Source organism: Plectropomus leopardus, chromosome 10 (assembly GCF_008729295.1).
Source record: "Plectropomus leopardus isolate mb chromosome 10, YSFRI_Pleo_2.0, whole genome shotgun sequence".
Lineage (NCBI taxonomy): Eukaryota > Metazoa > Chordata > Actinopteri > Perciformes > Serranidae > Plectropomus > Plectropomus leopardus.
In genome coordinates, this window is record NC_056472.1 from 1018301 (window position 1) to 1046045 (window position 27745).

Sequence of the window (27745 nt, forward strand, 5' to 3'; positions counted from 1 at the left end):
ACCAGAAAATTAATTATTTTCCACTGTTAAAGACCTGTCACATGACTGTAGAGGAAAACCAACCCAGAGTTGACTGAACTAGTTGGATTATTGTCAATATACTACATGCAAATTAGATTTTTTGGGGGGGAATCACAGAAATAATACGATGCATGTTTTTTTTTTTTGCTTTGATGGCTGGGATCAATAATGGCAGTTTGAATGGATTTCAGTGAGGTAACTTTTGACTTAACAGTTTGAATGTAACTATTTAGTTTCCACAGTGTATTTTTGACTTCAGACAAAATGTATGCCATATGCATGAACACTGCCCAAATTATCAGAAAATGAAGAATGAAAGTGCATAAAATGTGCCCAACAGTCCGTAAGGGTTAAACTGACTTTTTAGGACAGGCCTGTGGATCTTTGGCCCTACATGTTTCCATGTCTGTGTCCATTTCTGTTAAATATATCCATTTCTATGTTGTCTTTCAGAGAGAAGAGGCTCACTGAGGCACCTCGTCACATCTCACACGGTTCTTTTTGAATGTTTCCACATTTGATGAAAAGAGAACACTACAGAGATCCCAGTAGAAATGCAGAGCCTCTGATCCACACAAATCCTGTTTGGGGGCAAAGCTGACGGGGCAAAGAGACGTTGCACAGCAGAGAGTTAGGCATTGTTTATTCCAAAATAGAAAGCTCTAAGGCAAAACAGACAAGAGAAAAGTGAACAACGCTTCATAAAAAGCAAGACAGACGCAAGTGAGGAACCGAGAGCTCAGCGAGGGCCCACCCACAGTCACTACACCCTCAGGCTGCATTAGATTAACCATTTCAAGTCTCAACTTTACAAGAGGGATATGATCCAGATTACTGCAACTATTGACAGAAAATGGTTGTACAGTACAGTTTTAGATATACTCAAACAAGAGGCACCCCAATTTGTGAAGTAATATCAATATATTGATAAAAAGATCAAATCTTTCACTACGTGTGTGTAGTGGCAGGGGGACCACCAGAGGCTGCAGCACTTAGTCCCAGTCCTTCAGGCAGGCAATGAACAAGGAGCCCAACTTTCCACCGCTCTTTGTTTCCACCGCAGTAGCATGTACGTGTACATAAATAAAAGTTTAATGCGTGCAAAAAGTCCACTGCTTCTTGTTGATGATGGCGTTCATGTGTCTGTGGTGACTCAGACCCTTGTGATTGTGTGATTAGCATAGTGTTCTGGATTGTGCATTTAAGAAAGTACGCTACTACTGTAAAATGATTAAAAGATGTAATGTATGGTATACACAATGAGGGTAAAACTGGAGCTGTCTTTAAAAACATCTGAGCACTGCAGTCAAGTTACTGTGAAGGACAACTCTCCAGGGGTCTCATTTATAAACCAGTGCGTAGGATTCATACTCAAAGTCTATGTGCACACAGAAGCCCAAAATAACTTGCATTAAAAATATTCTAATATATAAAATAGTGCGTACGCCTTCAAGTCTGCAATTTCCTTTTATATATCCCAAATCAACATGGAATTGTCTGCAGGTGGAGCAGTCTCATATCCTCATTTCCCTCCACACAGCCACATTCAGAAATGTTGCACCTCATAAATGTTGATGGAAAGAAATGAGCCTGCTGATCAATGCATCTTTACGGTGTAACCGCAGTGATTATATGATTACGGCATCAGACTGATTGCTTCACATCTTGCCTAAATGATGGCAACAATCAGTGCTTTCCCTGGCCCTGGGATACCATCTGAAAATGAAAGTTTGATAGGTGAACACTGTTTATTTCAGTGTTAATGTTGATCTTGGTTATCATGATTAGGACTCATAATGAAGATATGGAGTGTAATCACTGTGCAAGAGCTATCACTGGCTCTTTTTCCAGACAGTCCATATGTTCAGGTGGTGAGGATGTATGCAAGCTGACTGGCAAAAGGCAGAGTGTGTGAGGCAGCCACCACGGTGCCCCCTGTGAGCTCTGTGTGTGTGTGTACAGTCGTGCTCACTGCAGCCATTTTACACACAAAAACTACATGAAAACTTGAGTCCTTTTCGCTGGTATATGAACAGTATTAGGAGATATTCAACGCTGCTGACATTCTGTTCTGCGATTTTTTAAAAAAAGTTTGATATTCACAATTCAGCAGCTGAATGCTGCTTAATAGTAAAATTTAATTAATGTGAGACAAACATCACCATACATATTATGATTCATCCCACATTTAGTTTCTTCAGTCTGGCTTCAGTTCATAACCTCACCATCTGCATCGCCAATTTCCTGTCTCCAAAATGTCCACAAGCATGGGTCACTATCCCTACAGGTGCACACGTTCTCTCATCCAGTTTGTTTTTTCAGAGGCGTACGCCTCTTTCAGGGCTCGTTTTGTGCATACGCTATAGTTATAAATGAGACCCCAGATAACTGGGAAGTTGCAGTACACCGTAAAATTATAATGATGCTTTATAGAAGCACACAAGTGTTCTGCAGTTTAGTGTCACTTTGACCCATTTCACCAACGGTCAGACTTTCTTTGTGCTTCTTAGCAAGAATTCTTGAGAAAAGAACACAGGTAAGGCCTTGTTAGTATTGTAAGTTTAAAACCAATTTAAATAGCAGTTTTCATCAGCATTCAATTCCTTTTTCTGTTTTTTAGAAAACTTCAAAGAACCCCGGAAAACAGGGTCGCTAGCTTTAATTATGAATCTGTACATAAATATTCCTTACAAAACAGGAGAACACAAAAATGAAACAAAAAACACTAATTTCGTATGTTTGTATATAAAAATAAGCATCTCTCCTTTTTTTTTTTTCTCCAATCTCTCCACTTGTGCTCTGCTCGGCCTGCAGGGGCCCGTGTGAGAGCCGTGGAGTCAGTCGCAAGAGTGCGCACATCTACTCAAAATACAAGCATGCAAAAAGTGAAGACAAACCCTTACAGATACAACTTTAAAACTGTTGGCATCCAAAATGAAAATTCAACTGGGGACGGGGAACAGAGGCCGAAAAAAAAATTAACAAATCAGTCAACATCTTTTTAACGGAGCATACAAACTTGCTTTGAGTGTTTTCAACACTTCTTTTCTTCTTCTGTTTGTTTGATTTAATCTTTTTGAGCTTAAATATACAAAAAAAAGTGCACTCGCATACATGAACTAAATCATTAAAAAACGGTTTCTGAAATGAAACTCCTGATGTACACACACGCAGCATAAACTGCCGTTCAGCAGGGTGGAGGGTTGGAAGAGTGCAGGACGGTTGTGTCCTGTAGTTTTGTGCTCTATGTAAACCTAATACGTGTGTGTGTGTGTGTGTGTGTGTGTGTGTGTGTGTGTGTGTGTGTTTGTACTGTGATTCAGTGTGTGTTGGACAACACACATTCCATCTGCAGACCTATTTACACGTCTCGTGTGTATGTGTAGATCAGAGTGTGAGGGAGTGTGTCCTCTACTGCAATGAGTCGCTGTTGTCCAGGCCCAGCCCAGCCATGTCTGCGTCATCGTCCTCATCTCCGCTGTCCCCCGATTCATCTTCACTGTGGCCTCCCAACATCACCTGCTGTACCGCCAGTGTGGCGCCGTCTGACGTCAGGCTCTGCAGACCCTCCATGTTCATGGTCACCATCGTACCTGGTGTTGAGGGGAAACAGTTACTGACTAAACATCAGAGAACTCCTTCCTGCCAGGTTAGGCCTGAGAGCTGTTCCTCAGTCACGGCTCAGGTCAAAGGCTGATGGAACCCAAACTTTGGAACAGTTAGTATTCAATTTTTCCTCAACTCCAGAAAATAAATTTGCGGTTATTTTACATTATGTGGAAGGTTATCCATGAGAGATTGCTGTAACAATTATATTATCACAACAAAAATGATTTTTACGAATTTCATGACTCACCAAAGGTGCTTTTACTTTGAAGCACCGGCTTGTCTCAGGACGGATGTGTTGATGTTTTTGCTGTAAACTTGAAACTTGTTGTAAACTAAATGTTCACGTTATAGTCATTTTATAGATCCCATGTGGAACAAGCTGCGATACATTAAGTATATTCGATATACTATCACCCACTGCTATTTTGAAATGGACGGAACTGACAGTTCACTTTAATCACATTTTGTGATTTCGTGTGACAACATGTAACAACACATGCTGAATTTTCCAGCTCTAAGCAAACAACTTTGTTCCCTCTCTGTTTCTCTTTAGATACATACATACACTCACACTGAAACGCAGGTCTTGTTTATACCACTTATTAGGATGTTGCTTCAGTGTAGCAGAAAAACAGGATATAGAGTATGTGATTATGATTTCTAGTTTAGTTTCTATTTCACTTGTATACAAACTGTACATAGAGAAGACTGCTGCGTACCATCTGGCATGGTAACTTGCTGCTGGCCGCCTCCCCCTCCAGCGATGGAGTCAGGCCAGAAGCGCTGCAGTGGCCGGTTCTGAGGTGTCTTCTTCTTGGCTTTTGGTGTCTCGGAGGAGCTAGCGTCCAACATGGGCTGCAGGATCCGCCTCCGTGCATTTATAAACCTAGAGACACAAACAATGCAGATCTGGAGTGTGCTTTTGTAGTTTCTTGCACTTTTACACCTCTAGTCCTGACAGTTTGAGATGAAAGCATCTCCCCCCAAAATTCAACAGGATGTCTGAGCCACTCTGTTATCCACTAAAGTCAGCCTTATTTTATGGGCAACATTATGAGGGTTGTTCAAAAGGTCAGGCATTTTTTTGAAACTTGTTAAAATTCAGTACACAAATTTCTTTTTCTTTTCTTTTTTTGATTATTTTTATGGGCTTTTTGCCTTTATTGATATGACAGATGGGGTGTGAAAGGGAGAGAGAGAGAGAGAATGACATACAGCAAAGGGCTGAGGCCAGAATCAAACCTGCAGCCACTACAGTGAGGATGTAGCCTCTGTACATGGAGCGCCAACTCTACCAACTGAGCTATCGGGTGCCCCGGTAGACACATTTCTGTATAGGTCCTCTTGAGATTAATATTAAAAAAATGCTGTTTTCAGGAATTTCAGATCCACAGCAAATTTCAACATGATCACTGCTCTTAAGGGTTCATCAGAAGCAAAGAGCTGTCATAGAATTTCCGGTTTCAGAGGGAAAACCCCTCTAAACATCCACTAAAGACTGGAAAATGTGTACAAGCATGATGCCATTGACCAGAGCATTGATACTCTAAGGTGTGTACCTGCTGGGTCCCCCGACAGCTGACGGAGGACCACAACAAGACTGCCAGGGTTAACTCCTGCACTCACCTCCCTGAACACCACCAGAGAGACCTTTCACCTTTCTGGGAAGAATCATCACTGTTTATCGATGTTGGAATTCAAGCCCCCCTTCATAGATAGACTACTACTCTCAAAAGAGGTGGAGACTATGTAGAGAAGTGGATTTGCAGTCCTTACATTTAGAGAATCGTTTTGATGAATGAGACATGTTGCTGCTTGTATTCATTTGGTTGTAATAAAGTTGGGAGCATTATGTTTTGAACATCCCTCGTACAGTACACCGAATCACTGTGATGTCACGCCAACAACAAATGTCACTTCTGGGTAAATAACAGGCCACTGTTTGGAATTGCAAAGATATGCAAATTTGGTAAACTTGTTTATTTCTGTTGTCATTTTACGCTGTAACTGGCTGTAACTGTAACATACAGAGATATGGAGTTAAACACAGTGGTCTGACATATCTGACATTTATGTTATGATTATTTGATGAATTGTGTTGCTCTGGTATTGTCTTTTATAAACCAAATTTACCACCACAGAAGCTCAGCACTGTCCTGCTGCGGATCAAGCCGCAGCAAAACACACGTTAGCCACCTAAAAAGAATTATATCAGTTTATGCGTACATTATATTTGAATACTGTCTCCTCTTAACCTTCCACAATAACTGATGGAGGCTGCAGTCCACCAGCAGCTCTGCTGTTCAGTGGAGTAAAATGACTGTTTTTCTCAGTGGAGTCTGGTGTTTTCGATGTAACGTGTTCAAATCCTCATTGGCAGGGGCTGTCTTATAGCAAGTTAAAAGGGTGAAAATATTATAAAAATAGCGTATATTACAGTGATATTGATTTTTTAAGTGGACATTAGGTGGCTTGAAACTAATCAATGAAGGCAGACTTTGCTCAGTGCCGCTTGACTTTATGTACATGACGTAGAGGTTTTCTACCCAGAAGACACTGTAAATAAACATTGTGATTCGGTCTATAAGATTGGGCAAACTACACAGAGATGTTTTTTTTGAGGATCTTCATGCAGAAGAAGCAGAAGCATAAATGGTTGATGGTTGACTTTAAAAGACAGCAGGTAAATTCTCATCTCTTGAGTCGTGTGGGCAGATAATCAGCTGACACATGGGCGAGAAAACAGACTGACATGACAAACGTCCATGGCTGGACATGAACGCGAATGGTGCATTTTAATAGTACTGGATTGTGTGTTTGTGGACCAGACTCACCAGTTGTTGACCTGCAGAAGTGTCAGGTTTGTCTGAGTGGCAATCTGTTTCTTTTCATCCTCTGTTGGATATGGGTGCTACAGGAGGGAACAGCAGAAGCAGTGCCTCAGTGTTTTTGCCGAGGATGGAAGGGTTACATAGGCAAAGGTCGGAAGCACACAGACTCACCCCGATGTGCTGGAAGAGCCATGAACGCATGACATTGGTGGCGTGCTTGGGTAGAACACCACGTTTGTTCTTAGTTGAGTTGTCGTCGTGATTGAAGAGGTTCAAGTCCTGGTGAAACTGCAGCTGGAGCTGAGCAGAAACAAATTCATTGAGCCAACTCACTGCTTGTTTGTCATCAGCAACACCACCATGATCTGGTCAAATTCAAAGCCTTTCCATACTATATGAAAACAATTAGCCACGTAAGGAGCCACTGACTTGCAATACACACCATTCTCACAGTCACATTGAGAGATGTACAACCTGATTGTTTTGGACGCGTATTGTCCCGGGAGACAGAGCCTGTGTTACCACTTGGCCCTGAGGAGTGACGACTGTAACAGGCTGGAACACTGTGCCTCCTGGAATTAACACACACACACACACACACACACACACACACACACACACACACACACACACACACACACACACACACACACACACAGACACACACACACACACACTATGTGAATATAACCTGCTGCGCTGTAGAGATCATGCTGCAGAGAAAGCTCTGATCAGGTTGTCCCACTGGTACATGACAACATCTCAGCAGCAGTCATGACAGTTCAGTACCTGAAGAAGGGGTTGTATGCCATGGTGACATACCTGCGACCACCTGGGTGGGGTTGACGGCTGTCACGGTAACATTCCCTTGCTGCAGGGCTGACGCTGGCACCACAATTTGACCCTGGGGACTGATGGTGCCAGAGATAGAGCTGGGGGTCTGCTGAACATAGAACAGGCAACACAGAAAGAGCAGAAGTCTGTCAATTTTCAATGTTGATGGCTCTCCATGGCTCTAATTTTAAGCTGCATTGATTTTGAGCTTTCCAAGTATAGCAGGGGGAATGAAATAGGGTGAAATGCATTAAAGGCAAAGAACCCAAAACAACACATCATTGTCTAGAATGAGACTTTTACTTCAAAGGCACCAGCAAATCCAGCTATTTGTGGTAGCAGATTCTCAAACCCAAAAGTATTTAGTGGTGATCCATCACAGTTAATTTTACTAATGAAAACAATGACGAAAAATGTTCTTCAACCTGTTTTTTCTTGACAAAGGCGAGATGCTGGCAAGTTAAAAATGGGTCTCTGATGATAAAAACTATGCCGAATTGTATGTTTTGTTTTTGTCAACAAGACAGGACTAAACTGTAAGTGGGGAGCAGAATTAGACGAGAGAACAGAATGATAAATGCCTTTATGAAACATATTATAAAATTGTTTTAAAGGTTGCAATTATTTAATAATGCCATATAACTGATACAAGATCGGAGGGTTGACAAGTTGGTAAACATTGTGAAATATTTGCCGCCAGAAGGTTTCCCTTGCCTGCAAAATACTCAGTAGAGCTCATGCACTGAGAGTGTAGCTGTGCTGTATGTAAAACAAGTGTGTGCTCGTGAATCATCCTTTAAATCTTGTCAATAACTGCTGGAGACATGCAAGTTTGTAAATGTGCAGAAATTATCTATAGTAGTAGAAAGAAAATTATATCTAAATGAAATTTTCAACATATGACACAAGCTGTCAACTTGGTTCCATTTTCTAATGTCATGTTTTAGCCTAATTCAACAGTATGCCCAAGGGATAATATTTTTTTGTGGGCCGATATGGAGACTAGCACCACTCTGATTCCCTCATCAGAAAGCCTATGGGATTTTTCCATTGGATTTTGGATTGTTGCAGAAAATACGCTCTGTGGTAAACAAATGTTTAATTCTTTCACGTTTTGTTCAGCAGGATAATCTCCAACAATGAATATCACTTTTTGGCTGGACAGCAGCATGCAAGGCCAGCCCTATAAACGCAAAACTCAACATCTGCAGCATCGGTTGCAGCTGTAAAACTGTGTTCGGCGCTGCTCAGCGTGATGACACTCTGTAGTCTCATTTAGCCATTTGATAGCATGCACCTTTTTTTGACACATAAAAGCTTCAGAGTTCACAGTGCGGTATTTACTGACATATTTCATGTCATAGAACAAAAAGTAAAAGTCTCTACAGCTTGTGTTAACCACAGACCTTATCAGAAATCTAAAAACCCATTCAAAAGCCCACTAACTTCCAGGCGAGGGGACCAGGAGTGCTAAAATGCTAACTTATTTCCAGGTTTTGGGACTCATTATTGAGGTACTCTATTAGTTTAAAGAGAAAAAACATCTTGACTAAAAATTTGTCAAAAAAATCAACTAAAATGTTGTTGTTGACTAAAACTTGATTATGTATAAAGGTCAATAGCAGCCACAGGTTTAATTCCAACCTGCGGCCCTTTGCTGTGTGTTGTACACTCTCTCTTCCACTTTCACACTAATGACTGTCCTCTCAAATAAAGGCAAAAGCCAAAACAATAATCTAACAGAAAAAAAGATTCTACTTTCAATCTATACTATAACTATTAAAACTAAAATAGAAGTAAAAATAGAATTAACAATGATGCATTCCAGTCCATACCGGAGTCTTTGTGGGTGAGAAGCCCTGGACCTGGCCTTGAACGGGGGAGTACGGGCTGCCCGGCTCTCCACTCAGCAGAGTCTCGCTGTTCATCTTGGTCTTAAGGCAAGCGATGTAGCGGCTGCAGAAGTCCTTACAAAGGTCACTCACCTTCTCCAGTTCCAGCAGGTGGATCCGCAACACCTGGATGGCTTTCACCATCTAAAGGACACAAACAGAGAGAAAAAGGTTTGTGGCAGTCTACAAAAGGAAAGCATCCTTTTAAAGCTGAATGTTTGTCTGTAATACCAATTTCCTACCAAAATTATTACGTTCACGTGGGTTTTTCAAACCCCGCTAAATATAGGTGATAGGCTTTATTTCCACTGCCAGTAAACACAATGCTCCAGCTGGCATATGGGTGTGTGTTCTTCTATTTATGTATCTCTTGCTTATTCAGTCTCTCTTTCAAACTTGGTGTAGACTAACTTGGAACAATGCTTAAGCTCAGCTTGGGATGAGACGGAGGGTAATAAGTGAAGGCATGTCATTGCATCTCGCCAGTTGAGGAGCTGAGATTACCACATTCATCGGAGTGCTGTGTTCCCATCAATGCCAATCGGAGCTGCAGGCAGTAAAAACCCGTGTCTACTGCAGTCATTTGACCCGGGTGTGAATGTTGATCGTACACATTTGCACTGCATTAAAGCCAGATGTTAGGAGGTTTTTTGTGCAGTGGGAATGAGGCTTAAGTATCTGGTGCCCACTTCTATCCCACAACAGTTCATCATTTTCACTCTTCTTAGATGTGCTGTTGCTTGCATGTGTTTCTGTATTTCACTTGTCTTTTTTCACACCTCCCTGTATAATGTATTATTGCAGGGTTTCTGCAAGGTTCACCATGTTACATTACAGACCTTTTAATAGAAATATATTTTAATTTCTTTCATGATCATACTGACCAAAGTATGTATATATAATATGATTGAACACAAATACTTCAAATTATTTGTCCTTTTACAAATTTAATGCAACCTAAATCTAAATAAGCAGTACAACAACTTGGTTTGAATCTGCACTTTCCCATAATTATCCACAATTGCCTCCTGGGGATCAATAAAGTTTTTCTCACTCTGATTAGACTATAAGCTTCCGAGCTGCTGTAGCTACCAGTAGTCAGAGTGCAGGTCTTATTATCCTGACTGACATGACTTCCTCCTGTTCTCTAAATCCACTGTCAAAACAAACAATGCCACTTTTGGTTTATAGGCATGTAACAAGGCAAGAATGATGTTTGTTCATCATCTGGGATGTGAAAACATCAAGCATCAGTCAGAGAAATATTAGTGTGCCTCCTGGTCACTGTTCAGTTACAAATGCAAGCACACCATCAAGCATCTCTCCTGATTGGCTGCTGTCAGCTGAAGAGTGGCTCACACTGGGCTGCAGCACAGGAGGTTGCACCAGCATATGCTTCCAAAGTAATTTAGCCAAATGTACAGCAGTCACCATCAGAGCAGCAAACACAAACAAGTCTTGCTGCCCTCCGTTTCCTTCGTCACTCTGTTTTTTTATTACAGTTGGTGGCATATGCATGTGTGTGTGGTTTGTAAAGGTTTATAGCCTGCCATGCTGCTATTCTGAGGTACTCAATGTGCAATGGTGCAGAAAAAACTTAAAGGTATAGATGACAAAAAGGAGCTGACTCACATTCTTTACCACTGACAATTCAAATCAATGTCTTGGGGCAGCCTTATTTAATACAAAACATTTTAATACAGATAAAGTCTTGGTGAGAAAATGAATTGATTTTTTTTTAAGACTTCAAGACCTGCAGGTGCACATTTAGGTAAGTATTATTACTTTCTTATTCATTACTCTGGATGCTCACTTGCCAACTGAAACAGATGTATAATCAGACAAAAGCTTTAACACAGACATATGACGTGGCCAGGGAGACAAAGTTTTCCAAAGTGGGCCCCTCATCTACACCCATCAGTCGGTGGGTTGGGGGTTCGTTATACTAACAAAAAAAAAAAAACAAACAGTACACAAAAATATTAAATACACTGTTTTGAAGGGACTGAACTATATTTATCAGAGTAGGGATGGCTGGGGAAAATGCTTGACCCTCCCTTCACCATAAATTACTACATTTCACAGTTTGGGGATATACTAAATGGTGTAATTTTGGCATTTTTTTTTAAAAGAAACCATGCCTTAAAAACCCAACCACTTTAAGCTAACTGTCCCTCCCCTGAGCCATATCAATTAACATTATTCACTCCCCAGTGTTTAAAAAAAATTGAAGTGCCTCACCTGTTTTGCACCACCCTATCCACTATCATGAGTAATGAACAGTTCCTAATGCCACTCTCTCCCTCGCCAAAATTTAGCGCAACTTTGGAGTGTTATTACACCTCCCTTCCTGACAACGTAGCATGGCGTGATCTGTACCAGCGTATGCTTTAGGCCTCACCTAGTTTCATATATCTGTGTCTTCACTGTAGCTTTAAAACTGAGCCTACTACAGCAGCTTTTATTTGTTAACGTTACTCTGCCTAACTCGTGTTCTCCCACTGTGCCTGTCACACTCTCAGCTGTGGAACACTGCATTTCTAAGTCAGAGGTCAAGGTCAGCTACAGCACAGTGCCCACGTTGTCTCTCAAGTCAGTTTCAGCAACTAAATGACAGTGATTCTGAGAAGGTACTGCGTTCTAATTAAAAGGTCAGAAGCAACAGCAGTGGACGGGGCTGCATCTCACCGTGCAGTCGAGGGTGAAGGTCAGTGACTAATGAGTGTGTGAGTGAGTTGGGAGGTTCCACTTTGGATTTATCTGCGAAATACCTCATATCCCTGTTTAAGTTTTGTCAAATACCTTAGAACTAAGTGTATCTATTTCAGTCATCTGCTTTTAATATTAGTCCAAAAAATTATCCTTCACTTGATATGAATAGAAGCTGAGGGGCCAAAAGTTACTGAAACTACAACAAGAAAATACCACCATTCATATCAAACTATGTTAAGAAGATTAAAAAATATATTTTACAACCTGCAAAACTTCACTGTTTACTGTGTCAAAACCTGTTTCTCTTTTTCAAATGTAGTACTGTGACTTCTTCTGTTGTTTAGGAAGCTGTTCTATTCCGTCTTTTTGAATCGCTTATGATGCCAACTACATTGAATGGGAATTTAAACCTACAATTTCGACTTTGCTCCCATTTTTCACAGAATTGAGTCGAAGACCCTATGCACAAAAAAGACGTACGTATCTCAAATTTTGGTCATAAATTAGGTAAAATCTGTGATAATGAGCACTTTTCCTGTTCCAAGATTATCCATCCACGTGACAGGTGTGGCATATCAAGGTGCTGATTAAACAGCATCATTACTACACAGGCGTGCTTTGGGATGGGCACAGCACAAGTGCACTGCGCTTCGTGCAGCTTGATCACACAACACAATGCCAGAGATGATCCAAGTTTTGAAGGAGCCTTCCATTTACATGTTGACTGCAGGAATGTCCACCAGAGCTGCTGCCTGTGAACTGAATGTTCATTTCACATGTAAGCCCTTTCCAAGGTTGTTTCTGGGAATCTGACAGTAGACACAAAACCACAGACCACATGTAACCACACCAGCTCATGGCCTGGGGTGGTGGTTGTGCGTCTGACAGCTAAACAACAGGTATGACACTAGTTTAAGGTTAAAAAACTCCAACATTACACAATATAATAATCTGTATTCAGAGTTCTAAATGAGTCCAATTGTTGTGCGTCTAAAATGATAGGTGTCCTCACTATGGAGGAGATTTAAATTCTTCTGCTTCTGCAGGAAAGGGCTCCACTAGGGGGATGAGCTGCAGGGTGGCTCAAGCATTTGCGGATCACACTGAAATGGCTCAGCTCAGTCAATCAGCCCAATAATTGATGCAATCACAACATGGTAAAATCCTGGAGGGACTGATTAAAGGTATTCCAAACTCCTGAGCTGTTTGGTTTAATGACCTTTCTTTGCATTTCTGTGACATCACACAGATTGTGACATGTTTTCATTGTCACACATAAATTATTACAGACATACAAACTACTCATAAAAACCTGACAAAGCCCTGTGAAACACCGGAGCATACTAACTCCAACAAATCTAACATTTAACGTGTATGTATTTACCTGTTCTCACAAACATTGAAATAACATTCACTATCTGCAAAAATAAATAAATAAATTTAATTAAATTTAAAAAAACAAATATCCGAATTCTGAAACCCTCTACATTTATAGGTCCTACTGAAAGAGACTCTCACTCCATCCTGTTTTTTTTTCTGATAATGTTTGTGTGCAGCCCTGTTCTGTGGACAATAAATGGGGATCAGACTTCACTCTGTATCTCTAGCGAACACGGAAATACAGCGAGTGCTGCTGGACGGAGCGGCGAGTGACAACAACCCCGCCCACATGTAAGAGTACTGTCTGTTGTGGAAATGCTAAACAGATCCAGGATCAAGGTTCATATTCATGGGTGTTACTTTTGGTTTCAAGGGTACAATACTGTAAGCCTTTGATGGAAATGCTGCTTTAGAGTGCTCTTGTACTGTGAGCATCCCAAGGCACACCTGTGTAGTAATACCGCTGTTTAGTCAGCATGCTGATATGCTACACCTGTCAGCTGGATGGATTATCTTGGAAAAAGAAACATTCAGTAAAGATAATTTTAACTAATTTGCAAACAAAATTTAAGAAAATAAGTCTTTGTGGGAATCTCGGATCTTTTACTAAAACCTGTGAAAAATGGGAGCAAAACCAAAATCTTCCTCCACCAAAATGCTTGATGGAAATCAAAAAAAAGAAAAAGAAAAAGAAAAGCAACAACTGGAAATCTGAGAATTTCTCCCCCCGACATGCAGATGTAGCTCACCAGGTTGTCAAGTTCAGGGTCCTCACTGAAGAAGGGTTTGCCCTCCTTCTCTTGATTGCGGACAAAGTTCTCAATGTCCACATCGAAGCTGGCTGAGGTGATGCAATCAGAGCTCAGCGTGGACTGCTCACACTTTTCAAACAGCAGGGCCAAGAGAGGGAACAGGGGATGCCTGTGAAAGGTGTGCCAACACACAACGGACAGAAAAAGATGCTAAAATGAACACTCACTCCCAAGATCATATCATAATTTCTCTACAGGAAAAGAACATGGATACAAAAATGAGAAAAAACTGGAACATGAAATTAAGGGTATATAAAAAAAATGCTGACAGATATAGCATGTCAAAACAAAATGAAGGTAAGCTGCTGAATTTTGCTCCATCTACTGTATATCTATTATGAACTAAGACTACAACAACAGGCCTCTACAGTCTTCACTGCAGTACAGTAATGGATTACTAATAAAACCAGCTTTTTGTGAGACCATGTGACTTGTTTGTAGACACTTTCAGTCTAGACCTGTTTGTCTAGACTGTAAATGGGTAATGTAAACAAGAACTTAAGAAAACACAAGAAAGAAAAAACACACAACTTTTCACCATTCAAAAGCCAGCAAGCAATATTAAAGTCACATGAACAAAGGGGAGGACTCCTCACAGACACCATGTGATGTTTCCTAGTGATAGTTAAGTTTCTGGCTGATTTGAAAGTCAATGAGTTAAGACGGAAAAAGAAGGTCACAGATTAAGGAATAGAAAGTTCTTGTACAGGTTCTCTCTCATTAACAAACACACGCAGAATTAGCTCTACCGATATATGGAGGCTTTGTCCGCGTCCATGGGTGTCTGTGGCTCTGTGGGTGCCGGGCTGGACGCCTCTGCCAACGTCCCCTCAATAAACTTCTGCTCGGAATCGATGTCTACTTTTACCACACCTTGCATCTGCAGAAAAAAAGGGAGCAAAGAAGTGAAGAAAGAGAAAGAATGACAAAAACATAGAAACTGACAGAAGAGGTGAAGAGCAAGGCGGAGAATGAGAGACATAAAGACATCATGTGAAGACTGAGAACAGCCAGAGGGCAAAGCTTAACACAGAGCCTTCTTCAATATGAACCTTTGGAAAGTCATGAGTACACCATCTGAAAACCACTTTCATAAGTTATGCATTTTCATACAAGACTGAATTTGTTTTTTTAAAGAGTGTGATAAGCATTTTGAAGTGTGATCACACACAAGGCAGAGTAAGATATAGATAGTGCCAGGAGTTTTTAGTTCTGTGTTATCCGCCAGTACTCTGATCCAGACGGTTAATTGGTGTTGCACATAAATACTTTTGACCTGCATCTCCTGTTGTACGATGCAATTCCATGTGTGTCTGCATTTTGCCCTCAGGTCTCTTTGCATTGCTTTGTAAGCACACTATGGCTAGACTACATCAAGACAGTGTTAGGTTTCAATTACAATGCAGACCTAACACCACTTATCTGGTGATCTGATTGCAACTGAGAATATAATCCAGAACCTGTGTGTACACGTCACTGAATTTTAATAAAAGGACACATTAAAATGTGACTGTAGCCTCTGTGACGCTCCTCTTCCATTCAATTGGAGGCCAAATCTCACCCGTTTTCACACCAAGCCTGCCTACCCTTCCAGGAGTGTAAATCCCATCCCCAACCATGTGACTGAGACCAACAATGAATGAGATTGAGCGCAAAGTAGCTAAAAATAATCACTTGCTTGGGGTGGAAAATTTCTCATTAGTCATAGATCGTTCACAGCTCTCGACACCCCCAAATTTGGCACTTAAATAATGATGTTTTGTAAGCAATTTACATAAGCACAGACACAGAAATAGTGGCCAGAAAAAGAGCTTTGTACTGCATCAGTGTCTCTCATACAGTGATTTACTTGTGGTGGCCTGCCACAGACAGACAAGCACACTGCCAACAGATTACTAAAACTGATGTAATAGCATTAACATTGCCTGTGTTCTACTGTTACATGCATAAAGTGTTTCCCTTTGTTTGGCAATCCAAGCTGACTTATCACCACTAAAAATAACTGAAGGAGCTATGAGCAATGATTGCAGAATACTGAATTGTAGTCAGAGACATTTAGGTGTTGCTATTACAAACACTGTAAATTGTCACTGTTGCAGCTGAATATCTTTGGCAAACAAGTTTTTTTTTTTTTTAAAAAAAGGTGCAATTCAGCCAGTTGGAGCAGGTTGTGTAGGCCTCGAGGTCCAAAGCAAATTTCCTCTCACCCACCTGCTGCTCTCCCTTTGGGTACTTGTCTATGGAAACCGACTGGGCTGCCATCACGTTCACTGCAGATGCTGCAAACACTGGGGCATTATAGAGAGCACGGACAGGTGGCCAACCTACACAACACATAGTTTCAGTTAGACCACCTGGAGATGCCTCAGGTGTACGCACAAAAGCTCTTAATAATGCAACCGTCACTGTATCATAATAAAAGACTATAACTAGCTTTATCATAGGGATGCACAATAGTATTGGTAGGTCATTGGTATCGGCAGCTATTAAAAAAAAATACTAGAATTGGCCATCATGCTGATTTTTGCCAATATCACAAACTTTTTTTTTGACAAACTAAAAATGTACAAATCACCAACCCTATCACTAACCCTTTTTTTTTTTTACTGACAAACTAAAAATGTACAAATCACCAACCCTATCACTAACCTTATTTATTTATTTTTTTACTGACAAACTAAAAATGTACAAAACACCAACCCAACATGTTTTTCTTATTTTGCACAATGAATAAATATTTCATACATTGAAAAGCATATTTCATGTCTCCATCTGCCGGTGGGCCACCACCATAAGAGTATGCATAATATGATGTTAATTCCACTACAGAGGAGGCTTGATGACCAATAAAATCACATGGGGAAAAAGTGGATATATTGAAATTGGTATCTGTTATCACACAAATTATTACAGTTGTTACATATCGGCATATCAGATATTGGCACAAAAAAAAAGAAAAAGAAAAAGAAAGAGCCAATATCGTGCATCCCTAATTTGAAAAGTGGGTTGGTTTGATTGAGTGAGAACAAACGAGCTCATTTTAATATTGCAAATAAGTGATGTTGAACATGAATGCTTATTAATGAAACATTAGGTTGGGTAAGCATCGATACTTATGATCAAATATGTCCTCCGAAATAACAATTAAAACTTTAGCTTTTGAGGGGCATGTAGGACAAAGGCATAAGTAACAGAAACATTACAGTATCATGTAAAAGTCACATTTGCAGTGTTCTGTGTCGACATGCACTCACGTCTGGGCAAAACATGGGAATGTAGGGGCACTTCTAGGGAGAGAAAAAAACAGGACTACGTGAACGTTGTATGAAAGGACTGCGTTTACTTATTTATTTTGATAAATCTCGAACTCATGAATCAGGATTTCTGTTCAGCCCACTCTTAAAACAAGAGGACATTGATAAACCGACACAGTGGTGTATTGTTTTAATAATAGTGAGCTTATGATAACGTTATCGTGCAACTGCCATAACACACCCACCACGATGAAGTTAGCTATTAGCCCCGTGCTAGCTGCCCACCGTTTGTGGCGGCAAGGAGAGATAAAAGTTTAAGAAAGCCTTCGGGCTAACATTAACCAACTATCCTCTAACTACAATAACGTTATAATGTTATTCGCAGACAAAGCAGCTCGGCGGTAGAAAGCCTGGTTTTTCCACAATTTTTAGCTAGTCTGGAACGTTAACGCCACATTGGCGTTAGCTCGGGGACTCAATCTAGGGTTAACCAAGAGAGCAAGCGTCCGGTCGGGTTACAGCTAACGTTACTAAGGTAGCTAACTGTTAACTTAAAAGTGTTTCTCGTGCTGGTACGGTGAGGCCAAATGTGACGCGCCATATTTAGCAAGGGGATCACTGCCAAAAAAACAAGCTAACTTGGCTAGCCAGGTACAAGAAAAGACCCCGCTGCGGATTGATACGAAACGAGTCATTTGCCCATATAACAAAACAGCTTGGAGAGCGTTAGCATTTTTGAATTATCATTTTAAATGAATATTCATTTCTTAACGGCTGTATACAGTAATTCGAATACAGTGATATTAAGAAGCATTGGCTGCACACCAGGCTAGCTCGGTTGATTCTCAAATCCTTCCCACATCAGTCAATCAATCAAGCGGGGACAGCTGCCCTCTCCTTCCCCTCCCCTCAGCGCTAACGTTACAACTGTCGGGCCTCGTTTCTAGCTCTCGCCCTTTGCATTTCCACAATCCTCCTCTGCCCCCAAAACGCCGACATATTTTTTTACCCCCCACCCCCCCTCCTCCCTTGTATACAGATTTTTTTTTTTTATTCTTCCCGGAGCTCTGCCGCTTCTGCTTCCCTTCCAAAAACACCCTCCGCTGCCCTGACTAGGTCCGCGCTCCTCGCCCCGGGGCATTTTTGCGTGCGGCCCAGATTGTTTGATTGATAGGGAACGGAAAAAGAGGGATTTTGAGTGACAGCTTACCTGAGTGCCAATCTTCGTCACACTGACAAGCGGCTGCAGCAATCGGGACCCGCAGTTGTCGCGTTGCGTCATCGCGTAAGGGCACGCAGGGGCGCTCTGCTCATGAATATTTATGAGATGGGCGGAGACATGACGTCCTGCTGCCTGTCCCTCTGTGCCCTCCTGGGTTTTTTGCTTGGCAAACGCTATTCACTGCCCCCGTTTACACAACACATTTCTATGTGTATCTCCGGCTTTACACTCCTTTATGCATATTCTCTCATCATATACACACTAATACAAAAACAGCACTGCAGATGCCGATTGTTTACTGCTAAAAGAACGCATATAGCTCGGATAATTAGGACATTATGTGCAAGCAGGCAGGCTGAGGGAGTGAAAATTGTAATAATTAAAATAGAAACAGATAAACCACATGCACACTCAGCTCTATTCAAATGACCCCCTAAGGCAGAAAAACAGCATAAAAGAAGCGTTTGATCTTTGCCTATTCCTTTTTTATGTCTATTCCTTTATATGAGACAAAACAGAATCACACCAGGCAAAAAAGACTTCATTTCTCACTTGTGTACTTTAATAATATAACATTTTAACAGCAGAATGTCATGCGGATCATACAGGTAAGGGGATGATCATCACAGAAGGGGAACACCATCACCATCATCTTGAAGCAGTAGAAAGGTTTGCAGGCAGGCCTGCTCCTCTAGTGTCTGAGGGAGGACGGCTGCGGGAGACGAAACTTGGCCATTTCTACATCCAGGTCTGCAAATGTGTAGGGATTGTAGCCGTGGTGCTGTAAGTTTTTATAAGTGCTGTTGTCAAAAGGCTCTTCAGGCTCTGGAGGTGCCACTGCTGCAGCCTCTGCAAGAGGAGGGGAAGAAACAAAAAGGCATGTGAGAGAGCTGAATCTGGTACAAAGGCATGTGTACAAATAATCCTACTGTTCATGCATTCACACTGAAATAGCACAAGGTTAGCCAAATGAGATACTGGCTCTGATCCTGTGTCTTTGTCACTGTTTTGGACTCAGGCAACAAAAGCCGTAATTAACCCTTTGCATCATGAGCAAATTGGTTTGATTCATTAAAAAAAAAAAAAAAAATACATACAGGAAGGAAGTAAAGAGCAACTTAACAAGATGTGGCCCAAATATTTGCCAAAAAAAAAAGTGAAAAAAGTTACAAAAAATTACCTGAAGATATGTTTGAAAAGACCTAAAGACAAACAAGGAAGTATATATAGATAGATGCATTTTATATATTTTATTATTATAACATCTATTAAGAGAAAAGATTTTTTTCACAACCTAAAGGATTTAGAGAGAAAAAATTCTAGCCCTCCCATTCGTCCATCCATCCCCTTCTCTCTGTGTGGGACATCTCTTACAAAGTTGGTCATTGCCTTTTTTTTCCATGTTTGAAACCAATTTGCTCAGGTTTCAACGATTCAAACAGTTTGTGAAGGTGACAGAAAACAGCACAAGAAAACTGATATTTCTCCAGGTTTCATAGGGTTAAGACTTGATCAAGGCATGTCTGATAAGCTCTCAAATGAGAACAAAAATGTGGCTTGCTTTGTAAATATTTTAAAAGATTTTTGAAGGGAGAGCACATTTACATCTTCACACGTGCTGACAAAGGTGGTTTATGGTGGGGCATTTCCTATGATGGTAGGCCACATGACCCCCTACAGTGTGGAGACACACTGGTGTGAAAAGCCTCAAGGATCATGTTTGTGAAGGGAAAGAATGTGAAAGTCAGCGTGCTTAGTGGCAGTGCAGACAGCCTGCACAAGGGGAAATAACGCTACTGGCAGAGGCACACATGAAATTTTTAAAAGGGCAAAAAGTCAAAATCAGTGTGCTGGAAACTAGGCTTTGATGCTTCTGGTTAATAAGTGCATAATGTTCTTTCATTTACATTTACATCTAAATCTGTCTGGAAACCCCGTGAGCAAGATGCGACAGCAAGGTTATTAACAACAGGAAGAAAAATCCTATACATCCACAATCACAAAGAAATACATTTAAGACATTTACATTTCATCATTAATTGACACCGTGCTAATTCCAAAAGCTTTTGGGTGAAGAACAGATTTAAGAAGTTTAAAAAAAGAAGGAAATGAAAAAGTGGTGAAACTAATGACCAAGGTGAGGGTGTTGTGTCATGGAGCAGAATTATACAGTTGGTCATGTAAAAAGTGTAAAAAAGGGTTGTAGTTCCAGCAATGTTTCAATGGTAAACTGCAAATCACTTGGATATACAGTCCTCATATCACGACTATGATCCAATGATTTCTCAAAAATATAGGCAACTGTGTCATCCTGCTTCCTGAAACCCTTCGGCTGACTCCACTCCCAGCTTATCCTCGTCCAGCTGCTGTCAGGGACACGTCTTCTCTGTAAATCAGTTTGTGCACTCTAACATTACTGTTAGCAATAACATTACCCGGCACAATGCATAGAAACAATGGCATTATTAGCTGTAACCTTAACATTAACTTAGAAAACCTGGAAGCCATATTTCATACAAACAGAGACATTATAAATGACAAGAAAAGAAAGAATATATCAAAAAGAGTCAAACATTAGAGGAATATTCTGAAGTGAATGGATTGGATTTGGCAACCGTGGAGAAGCTGAGTGAGGGGGTCTTTAAAATAAAGAGGGTGAGAAAACAGAAACATGAGCAGAATTAGTGTCTGTGTATGCAACACGCAACAGCTCCTGCATCGACAGCAATGACATAGTTGTGTGAATGGGTCAAAGACACGTGTGACTAAACATGAATAAGCAGAAGGCAAGCAAAGGAAATGGTCCAGAAAAAGGAAAATGCAGAAAGTGCAGAGAAAAAGAGATGCACCAATAAGCCCTACAAGCATGGTTTAAGTACTTCACCCCATGCAAAGAAGCAAACTGAAAACCAAGGCAGTGATGGGAGGTTAGATGTCACAGTGATGGAACAGACGCAAAACAACAGGCTGTTTCAAAGAATCTGGTGATGATATTTTAAAAGCTGTTAACAACTACTAAATGTGCGGGAGATAAAACCTGGTAAACATTTTAACAGTACACAGAATTCTCAAAGATCCACAGAGAGGAAAGGGAGAGGGAGAAATTGGAGATATAGGGTGGTGTGATGTGTACCCTCAGATGGTTCAACTGGGGCCTCCGCCTGCAGCTCCTCTCCTGCAGCTTCAGCTACCACTGGAGCAGGGTCCACCAGCTCCTCGCTGCTCTCCACAGGGGCAGAGACTTCAGCTGCGGCCTCGGCAGCCACTTCAGCGGAGAGAGCTTCAGCCTCTACAGGCTCTGCAGCCCGCTTCAGCTCTGTAGCCGGGAGAGCTTCAGCCTCTACAGGCTCTGTAGCCGCTTCAGATGGGAGAGCTTCAGCCTCTACAGGCTCTGCAGCCGCTTCAGAGGGGAGAGCTTCAGCCTCTACAGGCTCTGCAGCCGCTTCAGCGGGGAGAGCTTCAGCTTCTGCAGGCTCCACAACAGCTTCAGCTACCACTGGAGCAGTGTCCACCAGCTCCTCGGTGCTTTCCATTGGTGCAGAAACTTCAGCTGCAGTCTCAGCAGCCGCTTCAGCTTCTACAGGCTCGGCAGCAGCCTCAGTGGGAGCAGCTTCAACCTCTGGCTCTGTAGCAGCTTGTTCAGGCTCTGCAGCAGTTTCTACTGGGACAGCTTCAGCAGTGGCAGGGTCTGTGCTTTCTACAGGAGTGTCAGACTGAGCTTGTTCTGGAGTAGCAGCTTCGGTCACAGCTTCAGCTGCAGGTTCTACCTGGGCACTGGGGATGGCAGGAGGTGCAGCGTCTTCTATTACTTCTGGAGCGAGTTCCACTGCAGCTTCAGCTGAAATTTCTGGGCTGGTCACACTGGCTTTGCTGACAGCGCAGATCTCAGGAGCGGGGTCTACTAACTCCTCAGAGGTAACACTTGGTGCCTCCAAGGTGGCTGCTGCCGCTGCTGCTGGAGCAGCCATGTGTATGGCCTCAGCAGGAGAGGCAGCAGGAGAGGCAGCAAGAGCTTCAGATTCTGGCAGAACCTCCTTTTTAACTTCATTAGTGTCTTCCTTCACCTCTGATGTGACCTCCTGGACTTCTTCTTTCACAGAGGATTCTGACACTTCTTTCGAGGTCTTTGACTCATCCTCAGAGTCTGAGTCCGAGTCTGAGTCTGAGTCGCTGGACGATGAGGAGGATGATCCGTCAGCTGCCTGATCACTTGAGGAGGCTGCAGCAGGTGGAACCGCATTGTCTGTGGCAGAGGCTGCAACTGGAGGGTCTTCTAGTGCTGAGGTTTCAGCCAGGGGCTCAGCAGCTGGGGGAGCTACGTCAACTGCAGGTGGAGCTGTGTCGATGATAACCTGTGCAACACCTGGCTCAGCAGCTGGAGCCTTGGCTACCTCTGGCTTGGCTGCAGCTGCCTCGCTGGCAGCAGTGACGGCTGCTGCAGCTGCGAGTGTTTCTGCGGGGGCAGTGGGGCTGGCCACCGGCTCAGCTCCACATGGAGGCTGTGTTGAGAAAACTGCAGGCTCTGAAACTTTAACTGGGAAGATAATTGCTGTCTTGTAGGCTAGTAAAGCTGCTCTCTCATCTGGAACCTCTGCTGCTGAGGAGAACAGTAAATGGGACAAGAGTGGTTAAATAATGTCAAAGTTCCCAAAAACTTCATCTTGCACCCATTTTTGCTTTCCTGGAATTTTTCAAACAGAAAAATAGAATTCCCACAACACATTAATCATTTATCAAAACACATAAACTTACTGTTTACCTTAATAATGTACAGTATTTGTATTCACAAACAGCAACACAAATTAATTTTAACAGTGTATTATTCTGGATGGAATCAGTGACTGGAAGAGAAAATTTTATACTTTATGGCATTTCCTGCACGGTAAAAAAAAGTCTGTTGCATGTTGAGTTTTAAATCAGCAGAACTAAACCATTAACCATATAAATATATATATAGTGTCTGACGCTGCAGAAAAAAAAGAGAAAATTAAAAAACATTAATATACAGAAGCAATCAGCCAGAAAACTTTAAACCCTACATTTCAAACTTTACAAAGTGAACAGAGTAAAACAGCCTTACTCTTGCTCGCAGGCTTTGTCTTTTTGGCTGGCTTTGGGGGCTCTTCAGCCTGCGTGCAGAATGAAGCAGCTGAGCGACTCCTCAGGAGGCCCCAGCTGCCCGACTGGAGACACTGCACAAGAGGGGTGGGGTTCAGATTTATTAAGTGGAGGTGTGCCATATCATATGATTCACCATATTACAGGTACAACTAATATGATAACCAATTCATTTTCTGATAATGGCAATAATCCAATATGTTGACATAATGTCATCATACCATAAAGCACTGCAACAACAAGCAAAGCTGAGTGTATTTGTTACCAGTTTATGCTTTGAAACCTGAGCATATTGGTATGACTTCTTTCTAAAACATAGGTAGAAGGTATGAAAGAAGAAATTACATGAAAATTAAGAAAAAATAATTGACCTGAAAATTTGTAAAATGAAAAAAGGAAGAGAAAGAAAGAAAGAAACAAACAAACAAACAAACAAGAAAATAACAAAGAAAGAAAAATAAAGAAATAAAGAAACAAAAGCATAGGTAGGTATATATCAACAGTAGCTGTCATCAGTGTCATTGATCCAAATAAACACATATGGTAATGTATAAACTGATTCCCCTCCAGTCACTGTCAGTGTGCTAGACATAGTATGAGCTGAGAGCCACATCTAGAGTCTGTGCTTCATGAGTGAACAGTGTGCAGCGAAGCCTGGTTAGCTGCACCTGAAGGTTGAGCCCTTACAGTCTGGAATGCTTTTGGAAAAGGACCCAACTTTCCCTAGCTATTTAAAAATATTATCTTTAAATCAAAGTCAGCTTTGTTATCAATTCTGCCAAGTATGTTATACATACAGGAACTGAAAATATGTTCTCTTCCTGCCCACAGTGCAAAGAAGTATAAGAGAGAAAATAGAGCATGATTTTAAAAAAAAAAAAATACACAGAATTAAATTACAGAGCATTAGAAATTAAAAAATATAAGACTTGATGTATATCCCTACATATGCGATATATATATATACATTTACACGTGTGCAATGTGGTGGGTGCAAAAGGCAAGTTTTCATTGTACAAGCTTATACATTATTTACAGCACAGCAGGAGAAATGGAGTTTGTAGTACAGTAGTTTGAAATGAAATTTCAAGGAACAAAATTACGAAGTAGCATTATTCTTACATTATTTCTTACAATTTGCTGGACGTTTCTTACGAAGCTTCTCATTGCCTTTTTTGTTTCTGAAAGACATCGCACCAAATATAGAGGCTGAAATACTCGTGAAAGGCGTCTGAGTGCAGCACAAGAAAAGTGATGCGGCTCCAGGTTTCAAAGGGTTACCTTTGCTCTTATACGATTTCTGCACACTGCACAGTCCCGCAAATGATAATACACAAATATAGTGGGATACAAATTCAATAATCATTTCAAATAATGAATATACATTCGTTACATAAAGATAATTAAAAGCCTCCGGTTCTGGTCGCGCGCTCATGTGCGGTTGAAGGTTTGTTTTAGTGAAGTTAGCTCGCAGCTCACTCCGTGGTCAAGTGCGGAAGTGCTCTCTTCCAACCGGAAGGTTTGGCTTTATGAATTAAATTGGAAAGTGTTATGTTGGAAATCTGAATAAGATAGTTGTGGTTATTGGTAGTAGCTCAGAGCTTAGTCGGGTGACGCTCAGGTAAAAAAAAAAAAAAAAAAAAAACTAGCTCCCATCTGCCCTTTTTCCCCGCTGGCGGAATCCAGAGGAACCGTCCCGGGGTCAGTACGAAGGTGACACCCGCACGGAGCTAACTTTCCCCTCCACTGCCTCAGATAAACTGCACGCGGATCATTGTCTGTGTGTTTTATCCCAACAGACCACACGTCGGAGGTTTAGGAGGTAATTTAACAGTTTTTACCTTCAGGGAACCAAGTCGCCCTAACCGCAGCAAGGAGGTCGCCATTTCGTGTTTCCAGTATTATGCTCCGGCCGGAAACTGCGAGGGAGCCACAACGGTTCCAAAAAGATACTGTGAGCAAAACCGAAAATGTCTCTGTCAGTTCTATCTAACATTAATTTGATTTTCTACTTTAATTTTAGTTTTTTAATCTTGTAGCTGTTATTTTTTTAACCACCATCAGCTCTAATCATGAATATCAAATATTCATTCATATTAATTTTAAGAAATATTAATCCTATAAAAGCCATGTATTTGTCATGACGCCAACATGTTTTGGGGATGAAAAAAAATACATAGAGATATATATTCAATATTTTTTTATTACCATAGCCTGGGATATGTCAATGATTAACAGCAACATTGTCAAAGTGACAAATTCCAACATAAAAGCCAAGACTGACACCCAGAAATAATACAATGCATGTTTTTATGCTTTGACGTCTGTGGGATCAAAACTTGCAGTTTGAAAGTGTTTCAGTTATGTATTTTTTGCACTTAATTTAGTTTCCACAGTGTATTTTAGACTTATTGTAGGAGCTGAGCTGGAAATTCCAAGATTAAACCAAAATACACAATCTTGCCAAAGTGTATTCCATGTGCATGAACACAACCAAAATTATATAAAAACGGAGGAATGAAAAACGTGGACAATGCACCAAACAATCCCTAAGGGTTTTAATAAGATGTCATCGTAAACACTTAGTCAAACGATAAATAATATTTCAGGGGTCTCTGCAATAAACAATTACAAAATGCTTTTTTTTTTTTTTTTTAACAAATCTTTATTCAGAAACAACTTGTGGCCATTACATCATGTTCATTCATAAACAGAACAATTTGCAGACTAAACGTAGAACTCTTATAAAAAATAAATCAAAATAAATTAATTAACAATAAAATAAAATGAAAAAAATACATACAAAAGAGTCTGAGGTCTATTCGGAAAATAATATATGAGTGTTTTGTGAATATGTAAGGCTTGCTTGGTTTTTAAACATTTGAGTGCTTCCTTAAACGTATTCACAAAGACTAGGAAAGGTGGTCTGGCATTAATAAATACGTACCTGTGCATAAATTGTTTAGATGATAATAAAGCTACTGTACATCGAATACCTGTTTTTATCCACCATTAGAGCACCAAATTTAATATCATTTTATTCAAATTTGGGAGCTTAAGGGTCTTTTCTAAAATCCAATTTTGAAACAATTCCCAAATTACATAATTACATGCAAAAAATAAAGGTACGAAGGTTTCAGTCTCAGAGTCAAAAAACACAGCTGTCAAATCTTTTTCTTAGAAACTCATTGCACAGGTAAATATCATTTATCATCTTAAAATGACTTTCTTTTGCTTTTGGTGAAAAAGGGAGAGTGAGGTATCTGGTCTGATTCTAATTGTAATTTCTTTTGGATAATCTTTTTTTTTTTAAACAAGTTTTTATTTCTTTTTAATGCAAGTTGCAGGTATAAATCAACCAATGCTGTCAGTTTCACAACACATAAATATCAGGACAATGAAAGACAGCTTAAATAAACAATAACAACAACAAGCAGGACATAATAATAAATGAAATACATATCTGACATTCACTTAACAAATAAAATAAATAAATAAATGTATGCACCATGTGATACAGCACTACTATTATGACAAAGACATTAACAGATACAGAGAAGTAACAAAAAAATATACCTGCACCTTTTTAATGTTCTTTAACCCTAACTTGCCCCCTCCCCATTGGTCTTTGTCTAATTTCCATTCTACATGTAAAAAGTGTCTCACACGTGCATTATTGAGTTTTTTATGTAGTGTTGTTTGTGCATTTTTTCTCCTTAAAGTTCATCTAGACTAAGTGAAGGCGACTGTGGTGATAACCTAACGCCTCGTAAGGTACCATCTTAAATATATACTGTATATACACAGTATTTTACCAAACGGCATCGTAATGCGTACTATAAAGGCTTACATCCACTAGATGGCAAACTTCATCCACTTAAATTCCCGACGATGAGCACAAGAAATGTAAATCTGTAGGAGATCCACGTTAAGGGTTTACTTTACTCGAGGCTACACAGTGCAATATTAAAATACAACAGGATTGATATTAGCTACTTAAATTACAGTAGTATTTAACTGTAGGGAAAGTTTAACGTTAGTGAATTACCAATCGGGCCAA

At 40.7% G+C, this 27745-nt stretch overlaps 2 protein-coding genes across 7 annotated transcripts; both read right to left on the minus strand.

Moving 5' to 3' along the window:
* Nucleotides 1-647: 647 nt before the first annotated feature.
* On the minus strand, nucleotides 648-18635 carry pknox1.1 (pbx/knotted 1 homeobox 1.1). 6 transcript variants are annotated; one of them, XM_042495339.1, is made up of 11 exons: nucleotides 18556-18635; nucleotides 16303-16415; nucleotides 14841-14971; nucleotides 14029-14200; nucleotides 9131-9331; nucleotides 7251-7404; nucleotides 6936-7033; nucleotides 6633-6761; nucleotides 6465-6541; nucleotides 4350-4516; nucleotides 648-3614 (listed from the first exon to the last, which is right to left on the minus strand). In XM_042495339.1, exons 2-11 carry the CDS (start codon nucleotides 16351-16353, stop codon nucleotides 3433-3435), a joined length of 1362 nt encoding a protein of 453 aa, XP_042351273.1. In that variant the 5' UTR covers nucleotides 16354-16415; nucleotides 18556-18635; the 3' UTR covers nucleotides 648-3432. The 6 variants fall into 6 exon arrangements, with proteins under 6 accessions (XP_042351273.1, XP_042351277.1, XP_042351274.1 ...); XM_042495343.1 differs by lacking the exon at nucleotides 18556-18635 and adding an exon at nucleotides 17346-18138 and having other exon boundaries at nucleotides 7284-7401; XM_042495340.1 differs by lacking the exon at nucleotides 18556-18635 and adding an exon at nucleotides 17346-18138 and having other exon boundaries at nucleotides 7251-7401.
* A 472-nt stretch (nucleotides 18636-19107) lies between these two features.
* On the minus strand, nucleotides 19108-25612 carry ndufv3 (NADH:ubiquinone oxidoreductase subunit V3). Its single transcript, XM_042494654.1, has 4 exons — nucleotides 25527-25612; nucleotides 23648-23759; nucleotides 21701-23164; nucleotides 19108-19416 (listed from the first exon to the last, which is right to left on the minus strand). Exons 1-4 carry the CDS (start codon nucleotides 25569-25571, stop codon nucleotides 19259-19261), a joined length of 1779 nt encoding a protein of 592 aa, XP_042350588.1. The 5' UTR covers nucleotides 25572-25612; the 3' UTR covers nucleotides 19108-19258.
* Nucleotides 25613-27745: the final 2133 nt, after the last annotated feature.